The 26,617-nt window shown below is 38.2% G+C and overlaps 1 protein-coding gene across 1 annotated transcript in view; it reads right to left on the minus strand.

The window, feature by feature from the left end:
• Positions 1-1,198: 1,198 nt before the first annotated feature.
• prim2 (DNA primase subunit 2) overlaps positions 1,199-26,617 on the minus strand; it is a 54,427-nt gene continuing 29,008 nt past the window's right edge. Inside the window, exons 11-14 of the mRNA XM_043256396.1 lie at positions 13,783-13,909; positions 11,473-11,555; positions 5,191-5,259; positions 1,199-1,626 (exon numbers count right to left, since the gene is read on the minus strand). Of these exons, the coding sequence (XP_043112331.1) occupies positions 1,414-1,626; positions 5,191-5,259; positions 11,473-11,555; positions 13,783-13,909 (492 nt within the window). The 3' untranslated portion in view covers positions 1,199-1,413. The remainder of the gene's footprint in view (positions 1,627-5,190; positions 5,260-11,472; positions 11,556-13,782; positions 13,910-26,617) is intronic.

Consider the following 26,617-nt stretch of genomic DNA (forward strand, 5'->3'; position numbering starts at 1 on the left):
ATCATGCAAAGGGCACATTACTGTGTTCAAGGACGTTTTCAGAAGAAAACAATGCGACACTGAATAGCAATGAAATAACATTTGTGGCATACAAAGAACAAATGCTGCTCCACTTAATGATGCTTGACATTCAAAATAAATGTTCATTTCAAGCGCAATTATGTTTAAGAGTCAGAAGTGAGGATGAAGGGTTTACAGATAGCTTTAATGTGAGGGCTGAATGGAAAGCACCTCCTGTGAGGCCAAAATCAACATCCTTCTTGTCCTTGAGGCTGTAATTGAATATGACTCTGCTTTACTTCTTCCTCCAGCATGATGAGCAAGAAAGAGAAATCAAGGTTTTTTCATTTCCAAAATAATCCATTTTACTTTCAGATTTGTCAGTTAAATGAGAAAAGTGCAGCTGGTTCAGCCTGAAAAACTCAAAGTATTTGGCATCTAAATGTCGCCCACCTCATCTTAACCGCCTACTGTATTGTTTTTATTTTCCGCAGAGACGATCAAATGCAGCATATCCTCACAGCCTCCTGTATACTTTTGTCAATCTACATCAATCTGGTACGGCATGGCACTAGCACCACCAAGGTCATGGGTTGAATTCTCTGGAAATGGAAAAGCTTCAATACCAAAAGTCCCTTTGGAGAAGAGCATCAATTACATTTATTTTAGGCGACATACATTTGGTACCATTTGAAATTCACTAAAGTTAAAAATTTTACTGCTTATTGTGAAATATGATCACAATTTAAAGCAACTGTTAAAATGTCATTTATATTTCTTTGCCAAGCTGAATTTTCAGCAGGTTTTTACCGTCAGACGATACTACTGTAATCATTCTAATATGCTGATTAGAAACATTTCTTTATTAAAGATGAACATTTTTTGTGGAATTTATGATAATTTCTTTCAGAATTTGTCACAAATAGAATGAAGAACGACAGTCTTTTGTAATATTATAAACAAGTTTACTATCAGTTTTGATCAATTTAACACATCCTTAATTAATGAAATATATATATATATATATATATATATATATATATATATATATATATATATATATATATATATATATATATATATATATATATATATATATATATATATATATATATTACTGACTCTACACTTTTGAATGGTTAGTTTGTGAAAAAACATCACTGTACCACTGGAAACCAAAGAGATTTAACAGATGATCAACAGATTGTTGCTTTATAGGTATAATAAACAAATAAAAAAGCTTTTATAAAACACAAATATTTTTATTTTATCAATTTTATAAAATAGGTTGTTTGAAAAAGATAGATGAAATCTTTCCAATATTGAAAAAACAATTACGATCAAGTACAAAGAACCTATAGTATGGGCCTTATATGGTCTATTCAATTCAAATTTGATTTAATTTCTACAAATTCATTCATCCTGGAAGAAGGAATCTAAATCCCCCATCTCCTCATGACCCTGTTTGGAGTTTGCCTGAGACGGACGGGTCACGTTGGCAGGATTTTCTTGGTTTCTTTGCGACATATCGACTTCTTTCTTGATGTCCAGGCCTCCGGTGAGAAACCTCTGACTCTCAGTGAAGTACTGGTTAGGATGATTGAGAGAAAACCCAGCATCCTCGACCTGAAACAAACAAAACAAGCTCGCTAAACGAATGACTGTACTTGCATTTAAAAGGTGCGCTTTTATTAATGAATCCATGTTCTAATAACGGCACTGAACCAGGCAACAAAGAGATTTTCAGGTACGCGATTGCTCCCGTCTTTCAGCCTCGTCTATGGCAGAGCCTCTTGCTGATGGATTCCCGAAAGCTGCATCGCATTCAGGATGCCGCGCAATCCATTTGTTTCTAAGTGCAGAGGATATGGCTGTTTAATTATGCTTCAATCACAGCACGCCCCTGATACTCCTCATGAATCAAACTTTCAAACCCATCTCTCCGAATCGAGTGTGCGGGGTCCCTGCGGTAGTTAAGCTGTGGACAGAAAGATCCATTACACGGATTCATCTCAGAGTTAACACATTACAGTGGACTACCCTCGCCAGGCGACTCTGCACCAAATGAAATATGCATAAACATGAAACAATCCCAGCCGAGGCCTAGAGACTGATCAATCCGGCGGACGCGCAACAAGCTCGCCTCCTTCCGAGCTCCGCCTCTCTCGGCTTCCCTCCTCCTTTTCATTATTCTCTCTATTGTTTGATTTATTGTGGTTGTGTAAATATTTCATCAGAGAAGTATTACATTTTGACCTTTAAATAAATGCTGCCAGGGAGGGAGGAATGCGAGCGTCTATTTGTTATGTGTCGCGGACGTGAAAGCGGAGGGCGCATACGGCAGTGATTAAAGTCTCCTACGCCCGAATCCAACAAGCGTGTTTTTGCGGCCAAGATGGTTTCTCCGGCCCGTATCAGACGAGGTGGAGCGGATCCACCGATGCTCCAACAAGAATGTTTTATTGTGCCTGTTAACGTCGGGGGTTTCTTCATTCACCTACCCTAAAATATGAGTCATGAATTTCAGAGATGTGATTTTCATTGGGCCTGGTAGGAGGGAGGGGGCAGTTTATCTTTCAAATCCTGTTATTGCAGGCTGTTCATCAGGGAAGCCGTCTTATTCATTTTCCCGCATCATAAGCCGTTCGCTCTGTTTGGCTCGGGGCTATTAGTCATCAGCAATGACCCCAGTCCCGAGCGCCCCGGGGCCACGAGCTAAATGATGCCCTTGGACTGCAAAGGCGCTGGCGTTTCACCGGGAGCCATTAAAAGCCATTATATCCTATCAATGACACTTTCAGTGCATTACGGCATTAAAAGAGGGGAGGCGCAGACACAACACACTGTTATAAACCTTTCTTATTGAGGGAATAAATCTAGACGTGCAAGAGATTAGAAATTTATACACACGCTATTTGATTTACTTATCTTGACATTGAGCTAAAGCATCAACAACAGCAAGAACAGCAGTATATATGATCTAAAGTGCTTATGGAGATGTGTGTGAGACTTTTACGATGAAGTGATAAGGAAAACTAAAACTAATCAACTCCGATTCAAATAATAATTAAAACAATATAACTGAGGAAAATCAAAAAAATAGCTTTTCGACTCTCTCATTAACTTCAGTTTATCATTGTTGAAACATTTAAGGGCATAAGGTTTTTTTACATAAATATTTTTACTAAATTTGCATTCAATCGATCGGTGTGAATAAAGACATTTATACTATATACAAAAGATTTCTATTTCAAAATATATGCTTTAAATTGCAAAAACTATTTTCACGATTACTGTATTTTACTGTATTTCTGATCAAATAAATGCAATCTTATACCTTTGAATTTTAATTTTTTTTTTTTTACTTTAGCAGCCCTAAAATACTAAAAGTAAAAAAAAAACAAAGAGAGAAAAACACAAATACAAAAAAGTTTATAAATAAAGAAACAAACAAATAAATAATGATAATAATAATAATAATAATAATAAGTTAATAATGCTACAGAAAACTAAAATAAGAAGACAAATTAAAATGAGTAAATTAACAAATAATTAAGTAGTAAATAATACGTAAAAATGTATAAAACATCTAATAACCTAATGTGAATTCTTTTAAATACACATTCTTTTACTATGACTTTTACTATGAATTTGCCAAGTCAATTAATTACAAATAAAAAAAAGATTATTTTGCATTCAGCAATGCAAGTAGTTCTGATTTACAGGTTTCTGGTATATTGTGAAATAAATCTCATGAGTTTACTTGTTACTAAAGCCTCCCTGTTTAAATTCCATCTAGCACTGCTGACAAACATCTGAAAGGTTTACCAATCTCTTTCATATCCAAGACCGTCTTTCCCCCCTCTTCATATTAACCTGTCACCTAGCAGATAGCACACGTTTGCGTGGAGTTGGTGTGTGCACATTTTCATTCTCAAGCTGTCAGCTGGGCTACGTTTTTAGCAGAGGGACAGGGCACAGGTGTCACACCGGTAATCTTGACTGACATCGCGCTAAAATATTTCTCTCCTCTCCAAAAAAATGGAAAAAGTTGCTGCCGGAGTCACATCCATCCCCCTCCACTATAAAAACACGAAGGAGGAATCAGATGAAATCCATTAGATAGCCATTTAAATAGAGCTGTAATCATTTGCTTTCTCAACCAGTTCTGACACAAATCCAGTGCTATTATGCTCCTGTCAAAAGAAAGCATATTGAAACCGCGAAGCCCTTGAAAAGTCCGATCTCAAAGGGCAATCCAAATAGAAAAAAAAAAAAAAAGGTCCAGCACATTTATCATTTAATAAGAGTTTGTGCTCACTTGCCCTACAATATATGTATATATTATATACGATAATATTAGCCTTAAACATGCTTTGAAAATATTAATGACCTAGAATGGACACTGCTGATGTAGTCTTCACCACAGAAGCTTTAAATGTTAAATGTTGTACGCGTATTGAAGGCTTTGATGCATGATTTATTAAATCAGAAAAATGTAATGTCTCTTGTTACTTCCAAATATTATATATACATATATATATATATATATATATATATATATATATATATATATATATATATATATATATATATATATATATATATATATATATATATATATATATATATATTCCTAACCTTTAACTGTTTCCGAAAGAGTTACACATCTGTCCAGTGGAATAAAATGCAGATATTCCAGAGATGCACTACTTGATTCATTACCACTTCCGTCAGCCATGCTGAATTGATGTTATAAATAAAACAACACTATGACATAAAGGCCCTGTCCTAAATGCCACCCTAAGACCTCAAATGTCAAATGCGACACCCTACGGGTCCGTGGACTTCAGTGACACAAGCAACGGTCATCTTAAGTCAAATTCACATCAAGAGCGCCATTTGGGACAGTCATACAGAATTACGGCTAAGAGCCAAATTTAATCACCCACGTTTCTCATGAATGGTTAAAAACTATCTGTCCTTGTAGCGCGCACGCACACACACACCGTGTGTCAGAGGGTTAATGAATTTAAAGCACTATACAAAATACATTCAGATTCTATTGGATTTTAAGCTAATGGCAGATGTGACTACAATGGTCAGGCTCTGTAAAGACTTTGCAGGGCTGTCCCTGAGCTGACAAAAGCAGGCCCAATTACAGCAGGCCAAAATGAAAAGCATCCTTACATTGTGTGTCAGCTCAAAGTACTTCTGGCAGGCCAGCTGATAGTGCATTCCCTTGACCAGCTCCAGAATCTGTGAAAGAGAGAGGGGAAAGGATGCGAGAAAGGAATAGGAAAAGAGTGAGAGTGATAACGAACGAGAGTAATATGTTCTTCATCATTTAATATGTTTACATGCATGTTCTAAAAAGGTATCTGTGTAAATGACTAAAGACAACACAGAAAAAACTTATTTTACGGTTTCACCTAGCTTATTAGCATACATATTAATACCCGATACCTAAACTTAACAACTACCACAATAACTATTAATAAGTAGCAAATTAAGAATTTATTGAAGGAAAAGGTGTAGTTAGTAGTTAACAAGTGTTACCTATTTTTAAAGTGTTACCAACAACACTTCTTGGCTCCACAAATGGCAAAATGATTCAGATGTCAATGCCACCTTATACTTGCTATTAACATGTACTGAATGTTCTGTTAATAAAATTTCATTTACACCTTCGTTCATGTCTCCAGCATGACTGTGGAAAACGCTACTTGCATACATGCATAACGCTACATGCAAATGCTTTATGGCATCGCCTGCTTTTTGTGATATCAATGGTATATTAACAAGCACTAGAACGAGATAAAAATTTAGCCTGACAGAAAACATATAACCAACCCCATCGAAGTGACATAATGATTATGTGTAGTGCAAACAGTGTCCGTATTACATATTACTAGTTAGAATGCAATACACGAATGTAACACGAATACATTATTATTTATGTTTCACAGAAAAATATGGCCTGACCACCTCTGAATCCAAACACAATGAAACTGAAAGTATTTTAATGTGGTCACGTGACACCCAACTACAAGCTGTTCGCTGACAATGCATGTTAATGGAAGGTGTAAAGGGGACCAGAATGTCAAATCAATATCCAAGCAGTCTTTGATGAGCAATAAAGATGAATACCGCTGTTAACAATCCATTGTGCTACTTCTGCTGACACGGCACGCGTTTATGAGGTTTCAGGTGAGAGACAGCAGCAAAATACCATCAAAGGGAGAAGGAGAAGTGGTTACACATTCTACTTCTTTCCTTTTCTTTTTTGCTCAGACCTCCCCTCAGGTGATGCTTTTAACACCATGTATTCCCTGTGGTAAAGTATGGCATTCCACCTCAGCTAGCATCGGCAAGAGCTGAAATGCATAATACATGGGCTTAAAGGTGAGAGCCAACACCATCCAACACCTAACTCAAAGCTCCAGAGACGAACACTACTGGGAAGAAATGGTAAAATATACAGCAAGACACCAGCTAGGTGTTCAATCTGTGCTGCGAAAAACAAGATAAATATCACTGGTTTAACATATTGCCCGCAGATAACATCGCCAAGAACAGCTAATAACATGCATTACACATTAACAGTGCACTTTGCCATTTGATGTAGCGATGTGTGGGTTTCTTAAAAATATATTTTTGCAGGCACCTAAATATCTAAATATACTTTTTGCCTATTTAGCTACCCGTTATGATTAATCTCAAATAATCTCTCCTGTATATATATATATATATATATATATATATATATATATATATATATATATATATATATATATATATATATATATTGTATGGAGGAGCCAACGACAGACACAGTGGGCGTGGCGTCAGGCCTCGGAGAGGCTTTTTATTAACAAAATCAAAATAAAACAAAATAAAGTGTCCAGAGGAAAAGTGTCCAAATAAAAGGGGGATCTGGTGTCCTCGTCGTGCGCATGAGAAAGTGAAGGTTGAGGCCGTGTTCCAGGGGGGAAGGGTCCAGGTAAGGGGCGGAGTCCGGCGGTCGCACACGCTCCCCTTTTTCTGGTCCGGGCGCGCGGGCGGCGGCTTCTTCCGCGGCGTCTCCGTCGCTTCGTTGCTCCGGGCGGCAGAGTGGGATGAGCTCTGTGTTCTCGGACGGCGGGGTGAGGTCCATCGTGCACCCTTCCTGGACCCACGAGGACACCAGCGTGCATGCACGGGGGAAGAGACCGGTCTCCCGAGGAGAGGCGCGCAGGGCATTTAACGGCGGCGGTGACAAGGCTAAATCCCCTTCAGGTGTGCCTCGTCACACGCCGCCAGACCTGGCGATACCACGCCCTCCTCTCTCGAACACACCCACTCCCGTCGGGAGCCTGGTGAAGGGCGGCGAATAAAGGACGGGGTGATGGTGACGATAAAGAGGAGGGGCAGCCGACTCGTCACATTCCCCTCCCCAAGCGTCAACCCGTCAGGCGGTGCGCCGCCACGCAGGAGTGCTACCTTCCTCAACCAGGCTCCAGCGGTCGGAGTGGGCGGGGCAGGGATTCCTCTCCGGGCAACTCCCCTCTCGCACCGGGACAGAGAAACCGGGAATTAGTCGGAATGCTCAACCAGCCACCGGGTAAATGACAGTAAACGCAGGCGTCACTTACCCTTCCTGGTGGCTGGGAGCGAGTCTCCGTTGTTCCTCCGTCCGGCATGGATACCAGCGAGAGGATGATGTCATCAGGCGTTGCCCAACTGTGCCGTCTAAGCTCCGCCTTGCCCGCATTCTCCACCACTGTGGCGGGAGGAGCCAACGACAGACACAGTGGGCGTGGCGTCAGGCCTCGGAGAGGCTTTTTATTAACAAAATCAAAATAAAACAAAATAAAGTGTCCAGAGGAAAAGTGTCCAAATAAAAGGGGGATCTGGTGTCCTCGTCGTGCCGCGGGGAAAGTGAAGGTTGAGGCCGTGTTCCAGGGGGGAAGGGTCCAGGTAAGGGGCGGAGTCCGGCGGTCGCACGCGCCCCTTTTTCTGGTCCGGGCGCGGGGGCGCGGCTTCTTCGCGGCGTCTCCGTCGCCGTTGCTCGGGCGGCAGAGTGGGATGAGCTCTGTGTTCTCGGACGGCGGGGTGAGGTCCATCGTGCACCCTTCCTGGACCCACGAGGACACCAGCGTGCATGCACGGGGGGAAGAGACCGGTCTCCCGAGGAGAGGCGCGCAGGGCATTTAACGGCCCGGCGGTGACAAGGCTAAATCCCTTCAGGTGTGCCTCGTCACACGCCGCCAGACCTGGCCGATACCACGCCTCTCTCTCGAACACACCCACTCCCGTCGGGAGCCTGGTGAAGAGCGGCGAATAAAGGACGGGGTGATGGTGACGATAAAGAGGAGGGCAGCCGACTCGTCACAATATATATATATATATATATATATATATACACACACACACACACACACACACATACACGCATACACGCATACACACATTATTAAGGTGCGAATGAAACTACAAGCATGTACATCAGATCTGTGTCATGTTCAGCAGCAGCAGCTCTTAAAGTAATAGCAGCCAAATAACCTAATAATCCAGTTGCTGTGATGTCGGTTAATCAAAGTATGATATGATTATATAATTATGAATATGACTATAAATCACATCTCTGTTTTACTGAGAGATTCATATTGAATCAAGGGGTAATCTATTAGACTGGGACTGACAAATGCAGCTTTACCGAGCTCAATCGGTCTTGGCCGAACAGATAAAAACAAAATGCTATTGGCTATTTCAAAAAGGGGTTGGGGGTCGATATGCCCCTTGCTGCTGAGCTTTGAATGGGTTCAATGAACTGATTCACATAAAGGTTTTGCCACTTACAAACTACCCCACTGAAGTTAAAATCTGTCAAAATCAGTCACCTTACACACTATCAAGGAATGATCAAAAACTAGAAAATGACATTCTTGTAAAGAAGCTTAACTGTCAAAAAAGCAGACTGAATCTGCAACAGTTATGATGCTGCTAAAACCAAAATCTCTGTTAATATAACATGAATATTCAATATGTCACCGATATTTAGCCTTGCAACCTACTTAGGTAATCATCACACTTCAAATTAATCCAATATTTGATGCTTACGTAAGATAGCATCTATCCTGACAATAAAAAGTAAGCTAATTATTTCTATGCAACAGCGGGCACAAATTGGCTTTGTTTCGAGTTCTTTATTATATCTGTGGCTTAATAACTTAAAAAGTAAACAGACGGGAGCAGCATATGACTATAATTTCAGGGGATGCTAAAGTATTTACTGGTGGCGTGAAAAATGTTGGGATTAAATCAGTAACATGCATGATACGTGTGAGTCTACATGTTCTCGCTTCTTCTTCCAGTGTTTGAACTGCGAACCAAGCATGCGATCCTTTAATCTGCACTTCCTAAGGTAAGAGTCACGCTGTGACATGCTCTAAGAGCTAGTGAGAGAGAGAGGTGAGCTCACTTTTCTACAGCAGTTCTTTTTCCAGACTGGAGTCTCGCCCTTTTGACTGTAATGTCACTTTGTCAATAGACAGGTTGACTGAGAAGGTTGACGTTCTGCATTTTAATCACCCCTACTACCCGGGCTTTTTACATTTTCTGAGGTTTTTAATTATCCAGCGCACTGGGCTGGCGCTGCGGCGAGATGGCCACGTGCTGCGAGAGCTCCTGGGGTGAACATCAAGCTGTTGCTTCACACGCCCACAGGTCTAAGACTCTGAACACTGAGAGTGTATAAGGACACTGCTTGGGGTCTCCAATGAAATTATGAATTTAATTGGATTGGAAATGTGCTACCCTTGGGCTGGCATGTCGGACTGCATTAGGCAGCCATCAGCCATTTCCCTCAACCACACGATGGGTGGTAGTAGACGAGGCTTGCGAGTGGGGAAAAAAAAAAAATCAGCACACCTTACAGTTGGAACAAGCTAATATTTTTATGAACTTCAAACTATATGCTTTTTACAACAAAAGCATTATTTCTAAATTATTTGTGACCCTGGAACACAAAACTAGCCTCAAGTCGCTGGGGTATATTAGTAGGAAAAGCCAAAAATACATTGTATGGGTGAAAATTCGATTTTTTTTTATGCCAAAAATGATTAAGACATTAAGCAAAGATCATGTTGCATGATGATATTTTGTACATTTTCCCACCACAAATATATAAACTTTTGATTAGTAATATCAAAGACTATACAATACCCAAGACTTGTCACTTTTTTGAATGGGGATAAATTCAACATCAATTTTAGAAAGACCCACCTTCCGAATAAAACCAGCTTGACACCACGTCTGCCATTATAAGTTCTGGTTGCTATAGAAAAAGTCAGTGTTCTGATACATGCGTCTAGGACTGCACATGCACACTGGCTGATCTTGCCTGAGAAGTAAACTTTTTATAATGCTACTTCAGCAAAAGAAACAACAACTATTAGACAGCTGTTGTCAGATTTCATCAGTGATTTCTAGTGACATGACTTGTCTTAAAGACTTTGGTCTATCCTAACAAACCATACATCAATGTAAAGCTAATTTATTTAGCTTTGAGATGATGTATAAAATTAGAAAAATTTACACTTATGACTGGTTGTGTGGTCCAGGTTCACATATGTACATCTTCCAATATTATGTGCAACATTAAGTACCAAGTACATTGAGACAATATATAAATATTTTTAAAATATATTTTATATATATTTTTTTAAATAGTTAGCTTCACCTATATCAGTTAGAAGTCACAGATAGATAGTACACAAGATTGATCTTTATCTTATAAATATATCTAATATATATACATATATATATATATATATATATATATATATATATATATATATATATATATATATATATATATATATATATATTCTTTTAAGACCCTTTTAACATTGAACTTAATGGCCTTATTAAAACCAGACCGTTAATTGCATTAGCGTCAAAGGATTAAACTCCAGGAGAACATTACAGCAAGGCTGGAGCGTCTCATTTCACTGCATGGCCAGTTGCAGCTACTTTAATATGTGAGAAAGAAAATCAGCTGAAATGACTTTTAAGAGTACTTTAAAGAACGCATCAAATCACTAGATACAGCAAAGGTCAAAGTAATCAACACAGAGCTGAAGTTGTCATTACACTGGAGAATCCAGAGCGTTATTTCTTTTTGACATTAATATTCCAGAAGTGCAGCAGATTCATTAATATTCCAAAAGTACTGCAGGATGGGGCTTTCAGGGATGCCTTGTTAAAAATGAATCACGCCACCTTTGTATGATTACGATACAATCGTATCATTTTAATTGTCAAGTTAATGTCCTTTCTACTCATTATTTTGAAGATTTTGTTTGGTCTATGGTCATGAAGAGGTGAATTTGTGCAAATCATTTTAATGGACGCCAAGTTAAGTTTTAAAAAGCCCTTTACACGCATAGTGCTGAACCTGGTCAAGTGTGTGCTAGTCGTCGGACAAACCTGATTGATCCCACTAGGGGAGACTTTATAGTTTTGCAGCTTCTGTTTCAACAGCTCCGGGTCACTGTGGCGGAATGGGCACCCTGTGAAGAAGACGAAGAGAAGGGGAAAATGGGTTTACAAGCAGTTCAAACCAGTCTGAAATATGTCCTACAGGAGAGTTGGAACATGCCCCATGCATTTTTTCTTGTGCATTGAAGGCCACTGTGGAAAGGGGTACTACGTGTGGGATCGTGTTTCCAAGCAAAAGTGAGCGACTAAATGTAAGTGCTCTTGCACAAGGCTGTTTGTGAAGGGTACATACTTTATGATGGCCACTTCAACAAAGAAAGATTGCCATTATGATCAAGGTACACCGGGTGGGCGGGTGGGGAGTGGGGTTGTATTAGCAGTTATGTTTGGAAAAAAGGGGAAATTTAAGATCTTTACAGGTATTTCAAAACCCTCAATTAAAATCATGCATCTAAAGACTTTCAGCAGGAAAGTCTGTATTATTGCATGTAGGAATTAATAGAAAACCAGTGGTGGTGGGGGGTTGGGGGTGATAAATAAAACAATGAAATACGGAGAGAGAAAAAAAATATTGTCAGTGCTGGTAGGCTATTGCATCTAACATTATGAAAATCAAGCTCAGATCGAGTTTTTTTACCAGTGAATTTTGACAAGTGCAACATATTATAGGCTTTCTTCAACTTTTACAGGTTACAGGCTTTAACATTTATTATAGCTTCATGGGAGCTTAGATTTTCTTGCTGTTTGAAACACTTGGCCAAAATCTCAAAAGAATACTTAAAATGTACAACAGTAGCCTAAGTTAGATAGATGGCAAATAACCTAATTCTGTACTTTAATAACACACAAAACATATATAGTATTTTTGGTTTTGAAAGTAGACTCAATTTTATTTGAGCAAAATCAGTAATATTGTGAGATCACAATTCAAAATAATCTTTTAATTTGAATACATTTGAAATGTAATTGATTCCTGTGATGCATTACTACTTCAGTCTCTAATATTCCATGATCATTCAGAAAACATTTTATATGCTGATTTGCTGCTCAAAAAACATTTCTTACTATAATCAATGTTAAAGGTTGTGCTGCTTAATATTTTGGTGGAAACAAAATATTTTTTCAACATTTTTGGATGATTTATTAGAACTCTTGCTAACATTTTCTATGAATACTGTATTATAAATACAGGCTAAGGGTATTCTTAAGGCATTATAATGACTATATAATATATATAATCTCATAAATATTCATAAGAACTGTTTGTAATATTTTATATTATTTACTTTTTTGTGGTTATAGCTATAAAGTATGATCATTTATAACACACAATGAACAGGATTCATACACTTAAGTTACAATGAATTATATTTCTCAATTATAATGCATTATAAGTCTCATATCTTGCCATTTTACTTGTTAGATTTTACTTAAAGCGAACAAATAGCGCTAATAAAATAAAATAAAATAAATAAAATTTACATATTCCCATTTGGGTTTCATTTAAATAACTGCAAATTGGTCTTCTATTTTCATTTCAAACAATGCCACAATGAAATAAGACTAGATTAGCCTCAATATTAACAGGAAAAAATAACACACAGCACCTAACTTGCAAGATGTGTAGGGTCCAGCAAAAAAATATGATTAATATGTTGCTCAAGTTATTGTATTAAAATACATAACACTGTCAAACATTAGCTTGTAAATAGAGCTTAATAGAAATTGCTGCATCCATTCAAATGCGAAATATTGCAAATAAAATACATAAAATTTATATTCATTTGGGTTTCATTTAAATAACTGCAAATTGGTCTTCTATTTTTCATTTCAAACAATGCCACAATGAAATAAGACTAGATTTGACCTCATTTAAAAAAAGACATCATGCAAACACTGTCAAACCAGCTGTAAACGAATGCTCATGCTATGTTATTAATATATTTCATTTCAACAAAGTACCAAAGATGTGTATATTTTTGAAGCACTATTGAAGCACGTAAGACAGTCATTTCCTCCACTCTTAAGTGTATATACAACCTTAAGCTTTTTGGCCTTCATAGTGAGCAAGACATAGTGATGCTCACTTTTGGATGCATTTTGTCCATTATGTGAATTGCGAAAAGCAGGTGTTATCAATTAGGCTGCGTGAACTTGCATTTTTTTTTTTTTTTACAGCTAATTCAAGACCACCTGCGTACTAAGCAGTCTTTTAATTCTCTTCGTTACAGAACTAAAGACGGGCCTCGGGGGAACCGATCGCATTTAAAACCAACAGTCTGGCTCAGTATGACTCACCGTGGTAGTCGCCTTGGCTGGGTGGGTTTGACAAAATCACCTTCATGCAACTGTAGGGGGTGTAGTCAGTGCGCTTGCCTTCCTTCCCAAACATGTGGCGGACGCTGTAGGCATATGCTTTATCAAACTGCAGAGCAAGACAAAGACGAGAGAGAAAGAGAGAGAGAGAGAGAACGTGAGTTTGAGAGAGAGGACAGTAAGCGCGTGAGAAAAGGGTTGGAATAGTGGGGAGGTTGTGGGTGAAACGAAGACATTGTCGTACATCAAGTGGGTTGTGGCAGGGCGTTTTCCGCTATGAAATATAGAGCTATTAGCAGGGACCTGCTGTAGCGGTGTCGCCAAACCGCAGACAGCTGTGACTGGATTATGGATAATGTGGCTGCTCTCTTTCTCGCTCCCCTCCCCCATCTCTCTTTTACTCTCTACTCACAAATATCATGTCTCTGAGGCATCGCCATCAAACCAAATTAAAAAAATTAACACATGCAAAGGAAACCTGTGTTAAAGAGCTGTTACCTCAAGCAGAAATAAAAATAACACTGCAAAATATTCACAGAGCAAAGGAATTTAGAACAACATTGGGGTTTTTTTGTGAAGTTTTGGGGTCTGTAAGATTTTTTGGTTTGTTTTTGTCTCTCATACTCTCTCATAAAAATTATTATTGTGATATCATATAATAAAAAAATGTTAAGACACTTCAAAATGACCTGTAAGCCATGATTTTGTGGAGTTTTTTGAAAGAATGAAAAGTTCAAAAACCATTTATTATATTAAATTATAATTTTTATATTATTATATTTTGAGGAATATTTAGTTTGGGGTCTGTAAGATTATTGTGTAAGGTTAACAATAATTTTGTTTACCTTAAACTTCAAAACATATTCATTCACATTACACCTTAAAATAAATCCATAAAATAAAATGTATATAAATAATGAAAAAATTAAAGAAGAATTGTCCCCCTATGACCTTGATGACAGTAGCGCTCAAGATGCATCAACTGCATAAACGATAATTCTGATCGTCGCATCCTCCATTATCTAAAGGGCAGGAATGGAAAAAGAGCATCTGAACCATCTGTGCAAAGACTCGCATGATGAGTGTCACAAATGTTCTTATTTGATTAGTGACCTAAAAATAGCGCAGAACCCCTAAACTACATTTTCAAGTTGAAATTAGATTTTGAATCCTGAATTTTCAATGTGGACATTTTAGTTTTCGCAAGGGCCCGGGCATACGAAAAGAAAAGGTAATAAATACATTGAAGTTGTCTCACGTGGCTGTTATCACACAAATTAAAAGTGACACGAAATCACCTTTGAGCATTACCGGGTCTTATTTGTGCTTTGCGCAGCTTCTTCTGCTGTGCACATCACCATCCACCTTGAGAAATATGGTGTATGCTTAGGAAACCATTAAAGTGTTTGCATTTGATGAGGGTCAGTGCATTCAATCTCAGGCCTGAACTCAATACACCAATCATGTACACACTGGTAACTATCCAAAAGGGTAACCTAGCCACCTGAGCTGGTTATGTCTCAGCTTAGAGAGGGAGAGAAATTAGAGCAAAGGAGGGAGACAAAGAGAGAGGAAATAATAATTACCTGCAGCAGTCTGATGCCATTACCGTGGTAATAAAGCTTGTGAACTTGACAAGGTGACTATCTACAAGGCTGCAATTAAACAGGTCATAAAATCAACTTACTCAATCACAAATTAATGACATGATGGGTCTATAGATTCAAGCAAGCCCTTCAGTTTTAATATCATATCACTATTCCACAGCTCTGTTTTGTCCAATTGAAATTCATTTTTAACCTGTGAATTTTGTCCTGGTTGACTGAGATCCCATCTAGGTTTACATTTCATTCTCACTACAGGCTGAGCCATGCTTGATCTGCTCTGAATGTGAGCTTTAAATCTAATCTGCCTTTATGGAGCAGAAACTCTCCCGTTTTCACTCAAAGTCAAATAGCGAATGACCTATTCATATCTTTTGTACTTTAAAAAAATCAATGCGGATTGCAGTTGAAAAACCACTTTACTTAAATAATGTGACGCATTTTTGAGTGAAACAGGATATTTGATAAGTGGAAAAATGTGAAGCGTGACCAGATTTACACTTTTAAAAAGTGGTCATTACACTGTCAAAAAAAAAAAAAAAAAAAAAAAAGAAAAAGTTACCTTAAGGAGTGCTAGTCTATGGGGCAGTACTCTTAAAAGGGACACTTTGCACCTTATCTACCCCTAAAAGTTGCATATTAGTGCACCGCATTAAAATCAAACTTTTTGAAGTAAATAAGGTACATGAATAAATGTTCTGCTCCAGTGACAAGCTCCTTTTTCCCCTTAAAATGCACATACAGGAATAGGGCTGAACTGAAGGTGCTAAAATAAACAAATGTCTGAATAGCTATTTGACTATCATTTAACATTATCCAACTGCCCACACTGCCTAAGCAATGTCAGCGGAAAAGGTAAGTCATAAAGAATGTGCATTATGAAAGCAAATGGGGCCAATTTTGATTTCACGCTGACTTTAAATGTTCACACACCGGAACACAGTAAGTACATTTTGTAATGTGGCAAAACAATCATCATATAGGGTCCCCCGGCTCACAGCACTCTGCCGCTGACTCCCACTTACAGTAAACGCTGTCAGGCAGTAACCCGCAGACAACTCGCTGCTCTTGGCTGCACCATCAGCTCATTAGAATGCAACTAATTACTGTATTAATGTCAACAGCCTCTCCCTTAATGTATGCAAATGCACATCTGAGCCATTTCATATCCGTTCCAAAACAAACCTGGAGAAAAATCTGTACCAAAATAAACGGCGAGTTAATCAGTTGTCATTTTCTGCAGATTATAAAACAGGCTCCTGGTGTGACCTGTTCCTCTCTGGATTCAGGCTCGTCTCATTTCCAGATGTTTTCTGGAAATTGACTGCTAGATTATTAAACCTGAAAGCTCGGGTGCTTCATAAAGCTGTTCACAGAATGCAACAGGAAGGTGAATTTGAAAGGCTTTTGTCGTACATTTTCTTGCTTATTTGCTAAATCCTTGATTGCTATGTAAAAATTTTGTATATTTAAAACAGTATAGCTATATGACCCTATATATTTTTACCGTCTGTGCAATATAAGCATTGCAACAAAGTATTCTCTTTTTTTCAGAGGTTTAAAAAAAGGTTAATTCAAACTAACATTTTTTGAATATCAATTTACAAAATATATAAACAATACCGTATTGTATGTATAAACATTATATTATTATAGGAAAAAAGTGAATAATAAAAATAGTTCTAACATTATTTTCCGTTTTCTCACAACTCTATATGACTGAGAGATCCTCGTCATATGGTCATAAAAAGCGATGAGTTATTGCAGCCATTTTTTTTTTTCCCCACAGTCGACCGGCACCTAAAATGAACTGGCCAAACAATAGGAGTTTAAGCACATTGCGACAAAAGGCTAGTAAAATTCGATTTAAGCTGCAACAGTCCACCCACTGTATTGAAGAGCTCAGGAGAGTGTTGAGTAGATGATTATATTAGAAAAAAAGGACTGTCTGGCAAAGCTGCTAAAACACAGCTCAATGAATTCATATTGTACCCTGTGGGAATACAGATAACATCACAGGAATTCTCTCTCTTTTTGTCAGAAGCACACAGATGTGCGTGCCACAGACAGAAGCAGGATCTTAGTATGACCATCGGCAAAGCGGTTCTTTGTGACTGCAGTAAAAGTCCATGTTAAATTGATGCCATTGATGCCAAAGTGTGGAAAGAGTGATAAAATGCTACTGACTTGCTAATATGAGATAATCTGTGAAAATGTAAAGCATGTCAGGGATGGAAAAATGTACAGAAACCTATTGAAGTCCAAAATCACTGCTCAGAGTGATACAACCGGCCTTTCAGATCTCTGACAAAAGCCAATGCTTTATGTTCGTAAAGAATGGAGTGTGGAAACGAGTGCAAACCACTACTATTGCTTAAGATTGCTCTGCTAAAGATGGAACAGGAAGACAAAATGAGAGTTCAAAAGATGGATGTCTCAGTAGAGGCGTTAAGCACAAACCCTGATGAAAAGAGAGGTTGGGCACTGCTCTCTGCCTGTCTGTGGGGTTAGCTCTGAATCGCATTGACAACAATGGATGAAGTGCCACAGATACTTTACACTTTACATTTAAAATTGCACTTTATATTTAAAATAGTAGGTTTCTTGAAGTATCTGGGAGATGTTGCCACAGTTCTTCTGGATTTAGTCCGTCTCTGTTTGTTGTGTTTCTTTGTGCAATTCTAGACTGGATAATGATGAGACCAGATCTGTGAGTGGAGCACTGGCTGTTGTCGGCGTCCTCATATAAACAAAAATCTAACTGATTACAAATAACAGCAAAATCTATGTTTGGAAATGTTTCTAATAGTTTTGGCCACTACTGTATTTTTGAATTAATACGCTTTTAAAAGAAAATCCAATTAAATGGTATTTTTAAAAATGTTTTTATAAAAATGTTGTATTGTATAGGTACATACAGTATTACCACTTGTTTATAGCTATCTATACGTCAAGCTATAATCGATCCATATTTACAGATAGATACCGCAGAGAGACAGAAACAGTCTCTCTGAAAATAGTTTCTAAATGCATTATAAACGTTAGAAATATATAGTTAAAACACATATTATAAAAGACTGTAAACTATATAGTACCGAACTGTGGAGTTAGACCGTTAAACAGGTTTTCACTATTTTTGTGTCCAAGATTTTTTGGGCGGCTCAAAACATGTCTCAATGACACACCAGTGCCTGTGGTGTGACATATTACACACACACACACACACACACACACACACACACACATGAATGGATTAGAATGACATTCTAACCAATGACTGTCCTCTTGACTGTCTATATGCATAAAGATGCATATGCATAATCTCCACAGTTACCGTCCTGCATGCTCCTCTGTTATTCACTGGCTTTTATACTATGTCAATTAGCAGAGTTAAGCTTTTGTGTTGCACGCAGACTCTGCTGAGTAAACAGTGTGAACAGTTAGGGGCCTGAGTGATTGAGAGGGTCTGGTTTTCGCCATACAGTGTGCAGGAGGAGCTGCTGGTCTCTTGGGGGCCCGGCACTCTAATTAAACAGGCAGCTGCTGTGGGGAGGGGTGTGGGGGACGTTTTAGACAGCCAGACCGGTAAACAACACAGCCACTTTTGTCACCATCGCAGTTCCTTGTTGAGCAGTTACCTTTTTGACACCAGGAAGGGGAATCTAATTTTTTCCATAAATTATCCTCTTCACTCTCCCTGAGGGAAACATTAAGAGACGGAGGTGAGGAAAAGAATGTGAGAATATAAAAAGGTGCAGAGACGGGTTTGAGGAAGATTCCCATTATTCCTTGACAAAACACCTCGATGCCAAGCGCAATCCGAGACAAAATGATACTTCTGGCCAGGGGGTTTCGTATGTTTTACGATTATAATAAACAGGTTTAACTCGACAACAACACAATCAAATGTTTGGAGGGTAGAAAATACCCACAAGTCTCCAAGCCAAAGAATCTGTGGCTTTGGTAGCGTTCCCGTGTGCTGCAAATCCACAAGCTGTACTTTCTAGTGCTGACGCCATTGGTGTAGAATAATAAAAAGGCATCATGGTTCAATAAAACAGAAATAGTGAGGTGTGAGATGCCCGCTCCTCACATCCATCCTTCAAGCCCCCCTCAGCATGGGTGAATAAGCCAAACAGTGATTCATGCGCCTTAAAGGTTACTGGCAAAATGCTCAAACGTATTGTAATTACCTTTGTCTTTTCATGGAATATTTTGCATGCTAATGCTCTTTTGAAGAAAATTATTCACCCCATGCGAATGTTAAATGATTCAGCACTGTGTAAAGACTAAAAGTGGCTATAACGTACTTTAGAAAGAATCGAGATGACCTACTATGTAATTATTCTAAATGCTACACATCCTTAAAGTAACTCATGGCTGGATTATTCAAAGCAAAAGCTTTTTGTTATTGATTAAAGTCTATAATCAGAAGATAGAAGATCTCTAGAGACAAAAAGGCTTTAGTTCTTCCTTTTTGAAGTTTGTTGAATAAAACAAATACAAACCTTCCTGATACTTGCTAATTAGTAAGGGGAATGAATATTTCAATTAGGTTACTTAATTAATTTAATAAATCCATATAATGAGGAACAGTTCTTTAATCATACTTAACAGAGATGCTTTAAAAACAAAAATGACAGCCTTAACAATTTATCCTAACCCGGATCGTTGTTGTAAAGCTACAAGATGAAAGCTTTTTCCATGTAAACATGGGTTTCTGTCCTAACTAGCCACAGCAGAACATTTCGTCGAGTTTAGCTTTCACTTCAGTGGCATCACACAGGACAGACCCACCCACTGCAAAATCTCAATAACAACTAGACCCAAGAATATATCTAGAGACTAGGGATGCACAAATACTCATTTTCTGCGGATCAGCTATCAATCAGACGAGATCCGATATTGTATGTATACTTTTCTGTGTTATTGCAGAGCACCACAAAAACATTATAAATCACCATTCAGTGTTCTGAAGCCGTTAGCCTGTCTGTCATCCTTCATTCAGCATTCAAACTGCACATCACAAATGGTTACTAGAGTCAAGGGCATCACTAGTGAGGGGTGACATTGCATAAGGGCCAGAGGTCTGGGGGGCCCATGATCGCCTACTACCCATCAGGAATACTGGGACGTTCCTTTTGATCGCCAAAACTGAGATTAGGTGCTGCTATTAAACTACAGCACATGTGTAACTGCACAAAGCAAATACTTGATACATGTGAAGCAGCACTACCCGAAGCATCCGAGAGCCGCGCGTCAAAACAGTCTCCCACACAGCACTGACGAACGAGCACACGCTTCAGCCACAATTTATAGCAAGTCGTTTGATCCAATCAGATGTGACATGGAGTTGCTATACAGTCAAGTGATTGAGAACATTAAAGGTTCTGTAGTGATGTTCACTGAAAACAGCCATGACAATGAAAACACCAATAGGCTTGTCAATTTAGCATCATAGTAACTTAACCTGAAGCTATTAACACTGTACAGCCTGTGTCGGCAGAAATGTATTTATTAAAAATGTTACTGTTATTACATATTTTAATTTAATAGAAGGTGTGGAGCTTTTTTCAGGTTTAGTCTTGTTTTTTTTATTACCCATTTTTTAGTTCATTTATAGTTTCTTATCACTTATTGTAACTTTTTATTATTTTCACTTAATTCTTTAATATGTATCAGTATTCTTTTCTGCCCTGTTTTATTTATTCATTTATTTACTTCAATTGAAGACCCTATATGTTTTGGACAGATGAGCTCGATTTGTTCAACGTGATTTTGAGGTGGTTTCCATAACATTGCCTTAAAGTAATGTTTTGTGTTGGCTACATTTGCTAGCCAAAATGAGACAAGTGGAAGCTTGCAATCACTTTCCTATACGCGCTATATTTGTTTAGTTTCCCTTTCGCTGTCTTTATATCTCGTCCATCTTCTGCGCATTTCCCAGTCAGTATGCAATGTATATGAACATGCTTCCTCCGCCGGAAAACTACATGATTAGGCTGTTTTCGAATTTCCCAGTTTCTGTGTAATGAATCGATGACCATAGCACACATGTGGTTTTGTTTACAATTTCTGGTGAAAGTGAACTAGCTGACTTTCCTGATGTGTACACACTAACTAACACTTAAAATACCCTAGAAACTGAATAGCAATGCCCTGCTAACCACGCAAAAGTCTCACAACTTTGCAAAAACCTGAGTTTCAAAACTGTATAGGCCTGTTTACAAAAAGATGAATGTTCAATGCCAAAATTCGGTGCAATAAACATTTTAAATTTGACTCAACAGCTGTTAATGCTACTGTTTGATGGAGACAAATATTGCCATGCTGTTAATGCACCAGATTTTTTGTAAAGAGAGGGGACGTAATATCTTTTACCTCGCATTGTGAATACAGCTGGCCAACCAATACGATTCACACTAAAACGATGATTATTTTCTCAAATAACAGTGAATAGCAGAAGACAAATCCAGATGTGGCTCTCTGAACTATTGTATTTGGTGGTGTTTGATACAATTGGATTGACTCTCTGAGAAAACAAATACTGTATAACTTTTCCTTCTTGTATCAGAAACTGAAAGGGATAGTGCGAAAATGAAAATGTTGTCATTATTACTCACCCTCATATTGTTCCAAACTCGTAAGATGTTTGTTCATCTTTAGAACACAAATTAAGACTCTGCAGAAAGGCAACTGACAAGTTCAAGTGCCAGAAGGTCGCTAGGGACATCAGTGGTTCAACCGTAATTATCTGAAGCTACGAGGATCCTTTTTGTGCAAAGAAAACTAAAACAATTTCTTCTATTCTGTGTCAGACTTCAACACTTTTCGCTTTGCTTCCATTGCTGAGGCGGCTGAGATGAGGCCGCTGTTATTATACGTCAGTGTATACAAAAATTAGCCCAAATTTCTGACCAGAGACTCTAAAGAGGCCTTAAACATGAAAAAAAAAATCTGGTTTATATACACACACAAACTATAAACCAGTAAAGCCACATTAATGCAATTAGACTCTACCTCATGGCTGAAGAGCACAATCTCTTGTGCACAAGAAATGTCCCTCGGCAGTGGAGAGTGGAGAGGTATGTGAGAGTCTAATGAGCATCACCCCGGCGCACCTCACATTGTGCACACTCAATCAAAATGATTGTTAACAGCAACCATTTAGCCAGAGAGGAGCATGGAAGGCCATAGCTGCCTGCCCTCAGCCATTCCTGTCCCTCTGCATGAATGAGACACCAAACAAAGTCCATGCCACTGATATGTAGCAGGTGCCATCAGGGTCCCGCGCTTCATGCAGCAATCAGACAGATCAGCCTCGGGGTAAACAGTAATTTATTCATCTAAAAATCAATGACTCGTGACAATATTTTGCATGTAAACCATTTTGGTGCTGCATACAGAACGCTGTCAGGTGAACTCGCAGTTGCTTGTACTATAATTATCATCATCATTATTTATTATGATTTTTGTTGTTGTTCTACTGTCAACTAAAGAGCTGTGCAACTTACTGCAGATTAATAACCTTGGACCAAAGGAATAAAAAAAATCTGGCAAAAAAATAGAAGAGGATTTTACAAAAACAGCAGAGTGCTTTTTTTACTCATCGGGGTGCATAAAAGCTGAACTGCATGTATAATGCACAGCTCCAGTTAACAAGAAGCGTATCTGAACATTAGGTGCTAAATGGCGGCATCCCTTCACGCATACCAAAGCAGAGAGTAACAGAAAGCTGTGAAAGGCAAAACAACGTCGAACCAATTTCTTCATAAAGAAACGCATAGATTATTCCTCAGGATATTATCTGCGACCACCCACTGCCAAATCAAAACAAGCGGTCCAGACTGAGATGTTGCCGTGGTTGTTTATTTGCCAGTGAAAGTGGAATGCTAATGGGGGCTTTGTGCCGTCTGATATCCTTGACACCTCGCATACATCACTCACAGAGCTGCGACCTGCATCCCACCGACTCCACCATGCGCTGGTTTGTAAGGAAGGCTGTGTTCGCCGTGAGTGGGTGGACTGAGTTCCACCTGAGAGGGCAGACTGAGGGGTACGCAGCCACCCTGGAAATGGGGCACTTTTGCGAGTGGCGGTGCGTGACCACCAGAGAATGTGTTTGTCTGGATGTGTTCTTTTATTTATTTATTTATTTTCACCTCCTGACTTCTTCCAGAGGAATGGTTGGCGGCTAAGAGAAGGAATATTTGTAAATGGACACCCTCTGACTGCTTTTGAGTCTGTGAAAGTGGCTTAGCAGTAGTCAAAGCAAAAGCACCTCTTTGAACTCAAGCTTGTTCGGTGCCGGCAGTGCAGCACGGCAAATGTTTGGTGCTTAGGAGAGCTGCTTCAACTTTTAGCAGAGGCGGCAAACTGTGAAAGGTTTTTACTAACACAAGGACCATTTCCAATTTACGCCATCACGGTTTTGTATTTTCTGCATCTAAGTAAATGAGAAATAAACACTAATAAACAAACAACAGTCCTTTAAATGCTACGTTTGAAATTTAAGCATCAGGAAATTACAAAGTAACACACGAAAATGTATCTTTACTTTGGGATTTTCTGTTGCTGATATTTAGTTGGGGTTAAATGTAGAAACATGAGAAATGTGCATCCAACCAGAAAGACAAAAGTAATGGGTTTAAAACAAAACAAAACAAAGCTTTTGAACAAGTCTGGCTCCAGAATTAAATTAAATCGTCTTAAATTATTCAGAGAGCACTAACCTTATAATCATTAAAAGGCTGTCACTAATCTTAGCTCGTAGCATTATATTCAAAGTACTCAACGCTGCACAATGAATCTCTTATTTACATCAAGTCTAGATGTTGTTATAATGACATGCATATAAAGAATACATTTTAAAAAAAAGAATTAGTTTGAATTTAAATTTGGTGAGACAGTGAGAAGCGCACAAAGTGATCATCTCCTGTGCTTGAATACCAGTCACAGCACAAAAAAAAACATGAATAAACATCTAAAAGATATGTGAAAAGAACAAATAGAACTTGCTGAAATCTGTATCCTGTCTCTTGTCACTCAATCAGCATTTCAACCGTGCAAATGTCAATATAACAGCTTGAATACAATGTTATGTAACATCACACAACAGGACTGCAGTACAAATATAATTGGGCTGCGCAAATGTAAGTTTATTTTTATGTTTATTCATTTTTTATGTTGTAACTCACTCCCATTTATATTTTACTTAGGTTTTCTATTCAAGTTAATTTCCAAAATTAGATTTAATATTCAAATTTAATATTCAGTATTCAATTTTGGATACATATCAAGTACACTACATGCCAAATATTCACAAGAAAAAAAAAGGTCAGAATTAAGGTTGTGACGGCTAATTGACGTGTAACAACGCCGGTAATACCGTGGCAATCTTTTCCTCGCTTTCCTTCTGGTTTAAATAGACTGCAAGCGCCGCACTTGTTTTACTTTCGTTTTTACATTTGCGGCAATTTAGCAACAAGCCGTTATTTTTGAAATAGCCTAGTTAACAAAAAAAAAAAAAGCTGTGTGCATTTAACTTTCAGTTTAACATTAGCGGCAATTCAACATCAACTGCTTGAATTCAATTCAAGCAACAACGAAATACAACGTAGAGCATAGAACTTTAACAAAACGAATAAAAATACTCCATGCTATGAGCCTAATATAAAATAATAACAAATAACTTAAAAAGTATAAATTGGTATAGAAATATTTTAACAGGTGCTTTTGCATTTCGTTTTGAAAAATCTACCATCGTCTTGTCTTCACCTTACTCTTCTAGTCAGTCAGCTCGACTTACTCTACTCACGTGATGAATGAAATAACTATAACTGTAAATGTCTTTAAGCATTTGATTAGTTTAATCTACCCTAAGTTATTTCAAAAAAATCCTCACCCCAAAAATTGACAGCAGTAACATAAATGTTGCATAATATAGGTTCAAATTACTTCACACGTTTATTTATTAAATCACTTCTATGTAGGGGCACAGGGGTGTTGAATACTTTCCCACCAACTCAGGCCGCAGGCAGGGAAACACCCTGGACAGATGGCCGGTCCACTGCAGGGTTAAACTACTTTGGCATGCCCATCCAAATTTACTCATTCATTTCCACGCTCACTATATCTGTACTTGAATTTAGCTTCAGGGAACATGTTAAGAGCAAGGACAAAAACAAAGAATAGGGCACACAGGATATGAATATTAGATTTTTCCGCTCGACTGTGCACAGAAGTTTCAGATGGACTTGTGCCGCCGCATTTCTAATATAACTAAATTGGCCTGGATTTTGATTTTCTGAAGGCCGGCCACTGCTAACCATTCTTGTCCTGCGAGTCCTATTTTAAGCTACTGCCGTAGAGGCAAGTGTGGAAGTGAAGCAGCAAGAACTGGGATAGCGCTCGAATACACAGCTCCAGGGCATTATATCACAAGAAAATGTAATTGCTTTGCACAGGGGCACTGGTCTTTACATGTAGGGTGGCATGTGTCCACTGACTTTATCTACATACTTGAAAGGAACCAAAAAGGTTGTGTAGAGGGCCGTAAAGGAACGTATCTAATGAATTTACACTGTATATATGCAGTAGAAGGGTTCAAGAATTAAAAGACAATGATTTTATCCATAGGGGAGCTGATTGTTAATGATAACTTAAAGATAAACTTCTTGTGTTCTATGGTTGTTAATGGCATATGATTGCTTTCTTTCTTTATTTTTTGAAGCAACCAATCTACATTATATCAGAGAATTGTTACAAGGAATTTGTGCTAAAACTGTTCTGAAAAGCCCTGGAACAGCTATTAGAAAATATGTTCAGAAAGAAGGCTGCTGAAAAATAGGACTATAACCAGAAAATAACCAGATATTTTCTAAAAATGTTTCTTTGGTGGTGGTGTAATATATATATATATATAGAGAGAGAGAGAGAGAGATATAGTTTCAGCAAATGCCAAAGCTCAACAACGTTTGTTGAACATAATCTTACCATTGAAGAATGTCAGTCTTTTTGCTTTGCAGGTGCTTTGTAATACATTTTCCATTTCCCCATCTTGTCTGTCCTCTTGATCTTCTTTCATTGCTTTTTTTGAAATAAACGGACATCTTATTTCCTCCGAAATACAAAAGGCACCATTCTGTAGAAAATGACCCAAATTTTTCACTTGTTTTGCTTTACAATAATGTCACGGAATATTGCCCACCATT

Source organism: Puntigrus tetrazona, chromosome 13, assembly GCF_018831695.1.
Source record: "Puntigrus tetrazona isolate hp1 chromosome 13, ASM1883169v1, whole genome shotgun sequence".
NCBI lineage: Eukaryota > Metazoa > Chordata > Actinopteri > Cypriniformes > Cyprinidae > Puntigrus > Puntigrus tetrazona.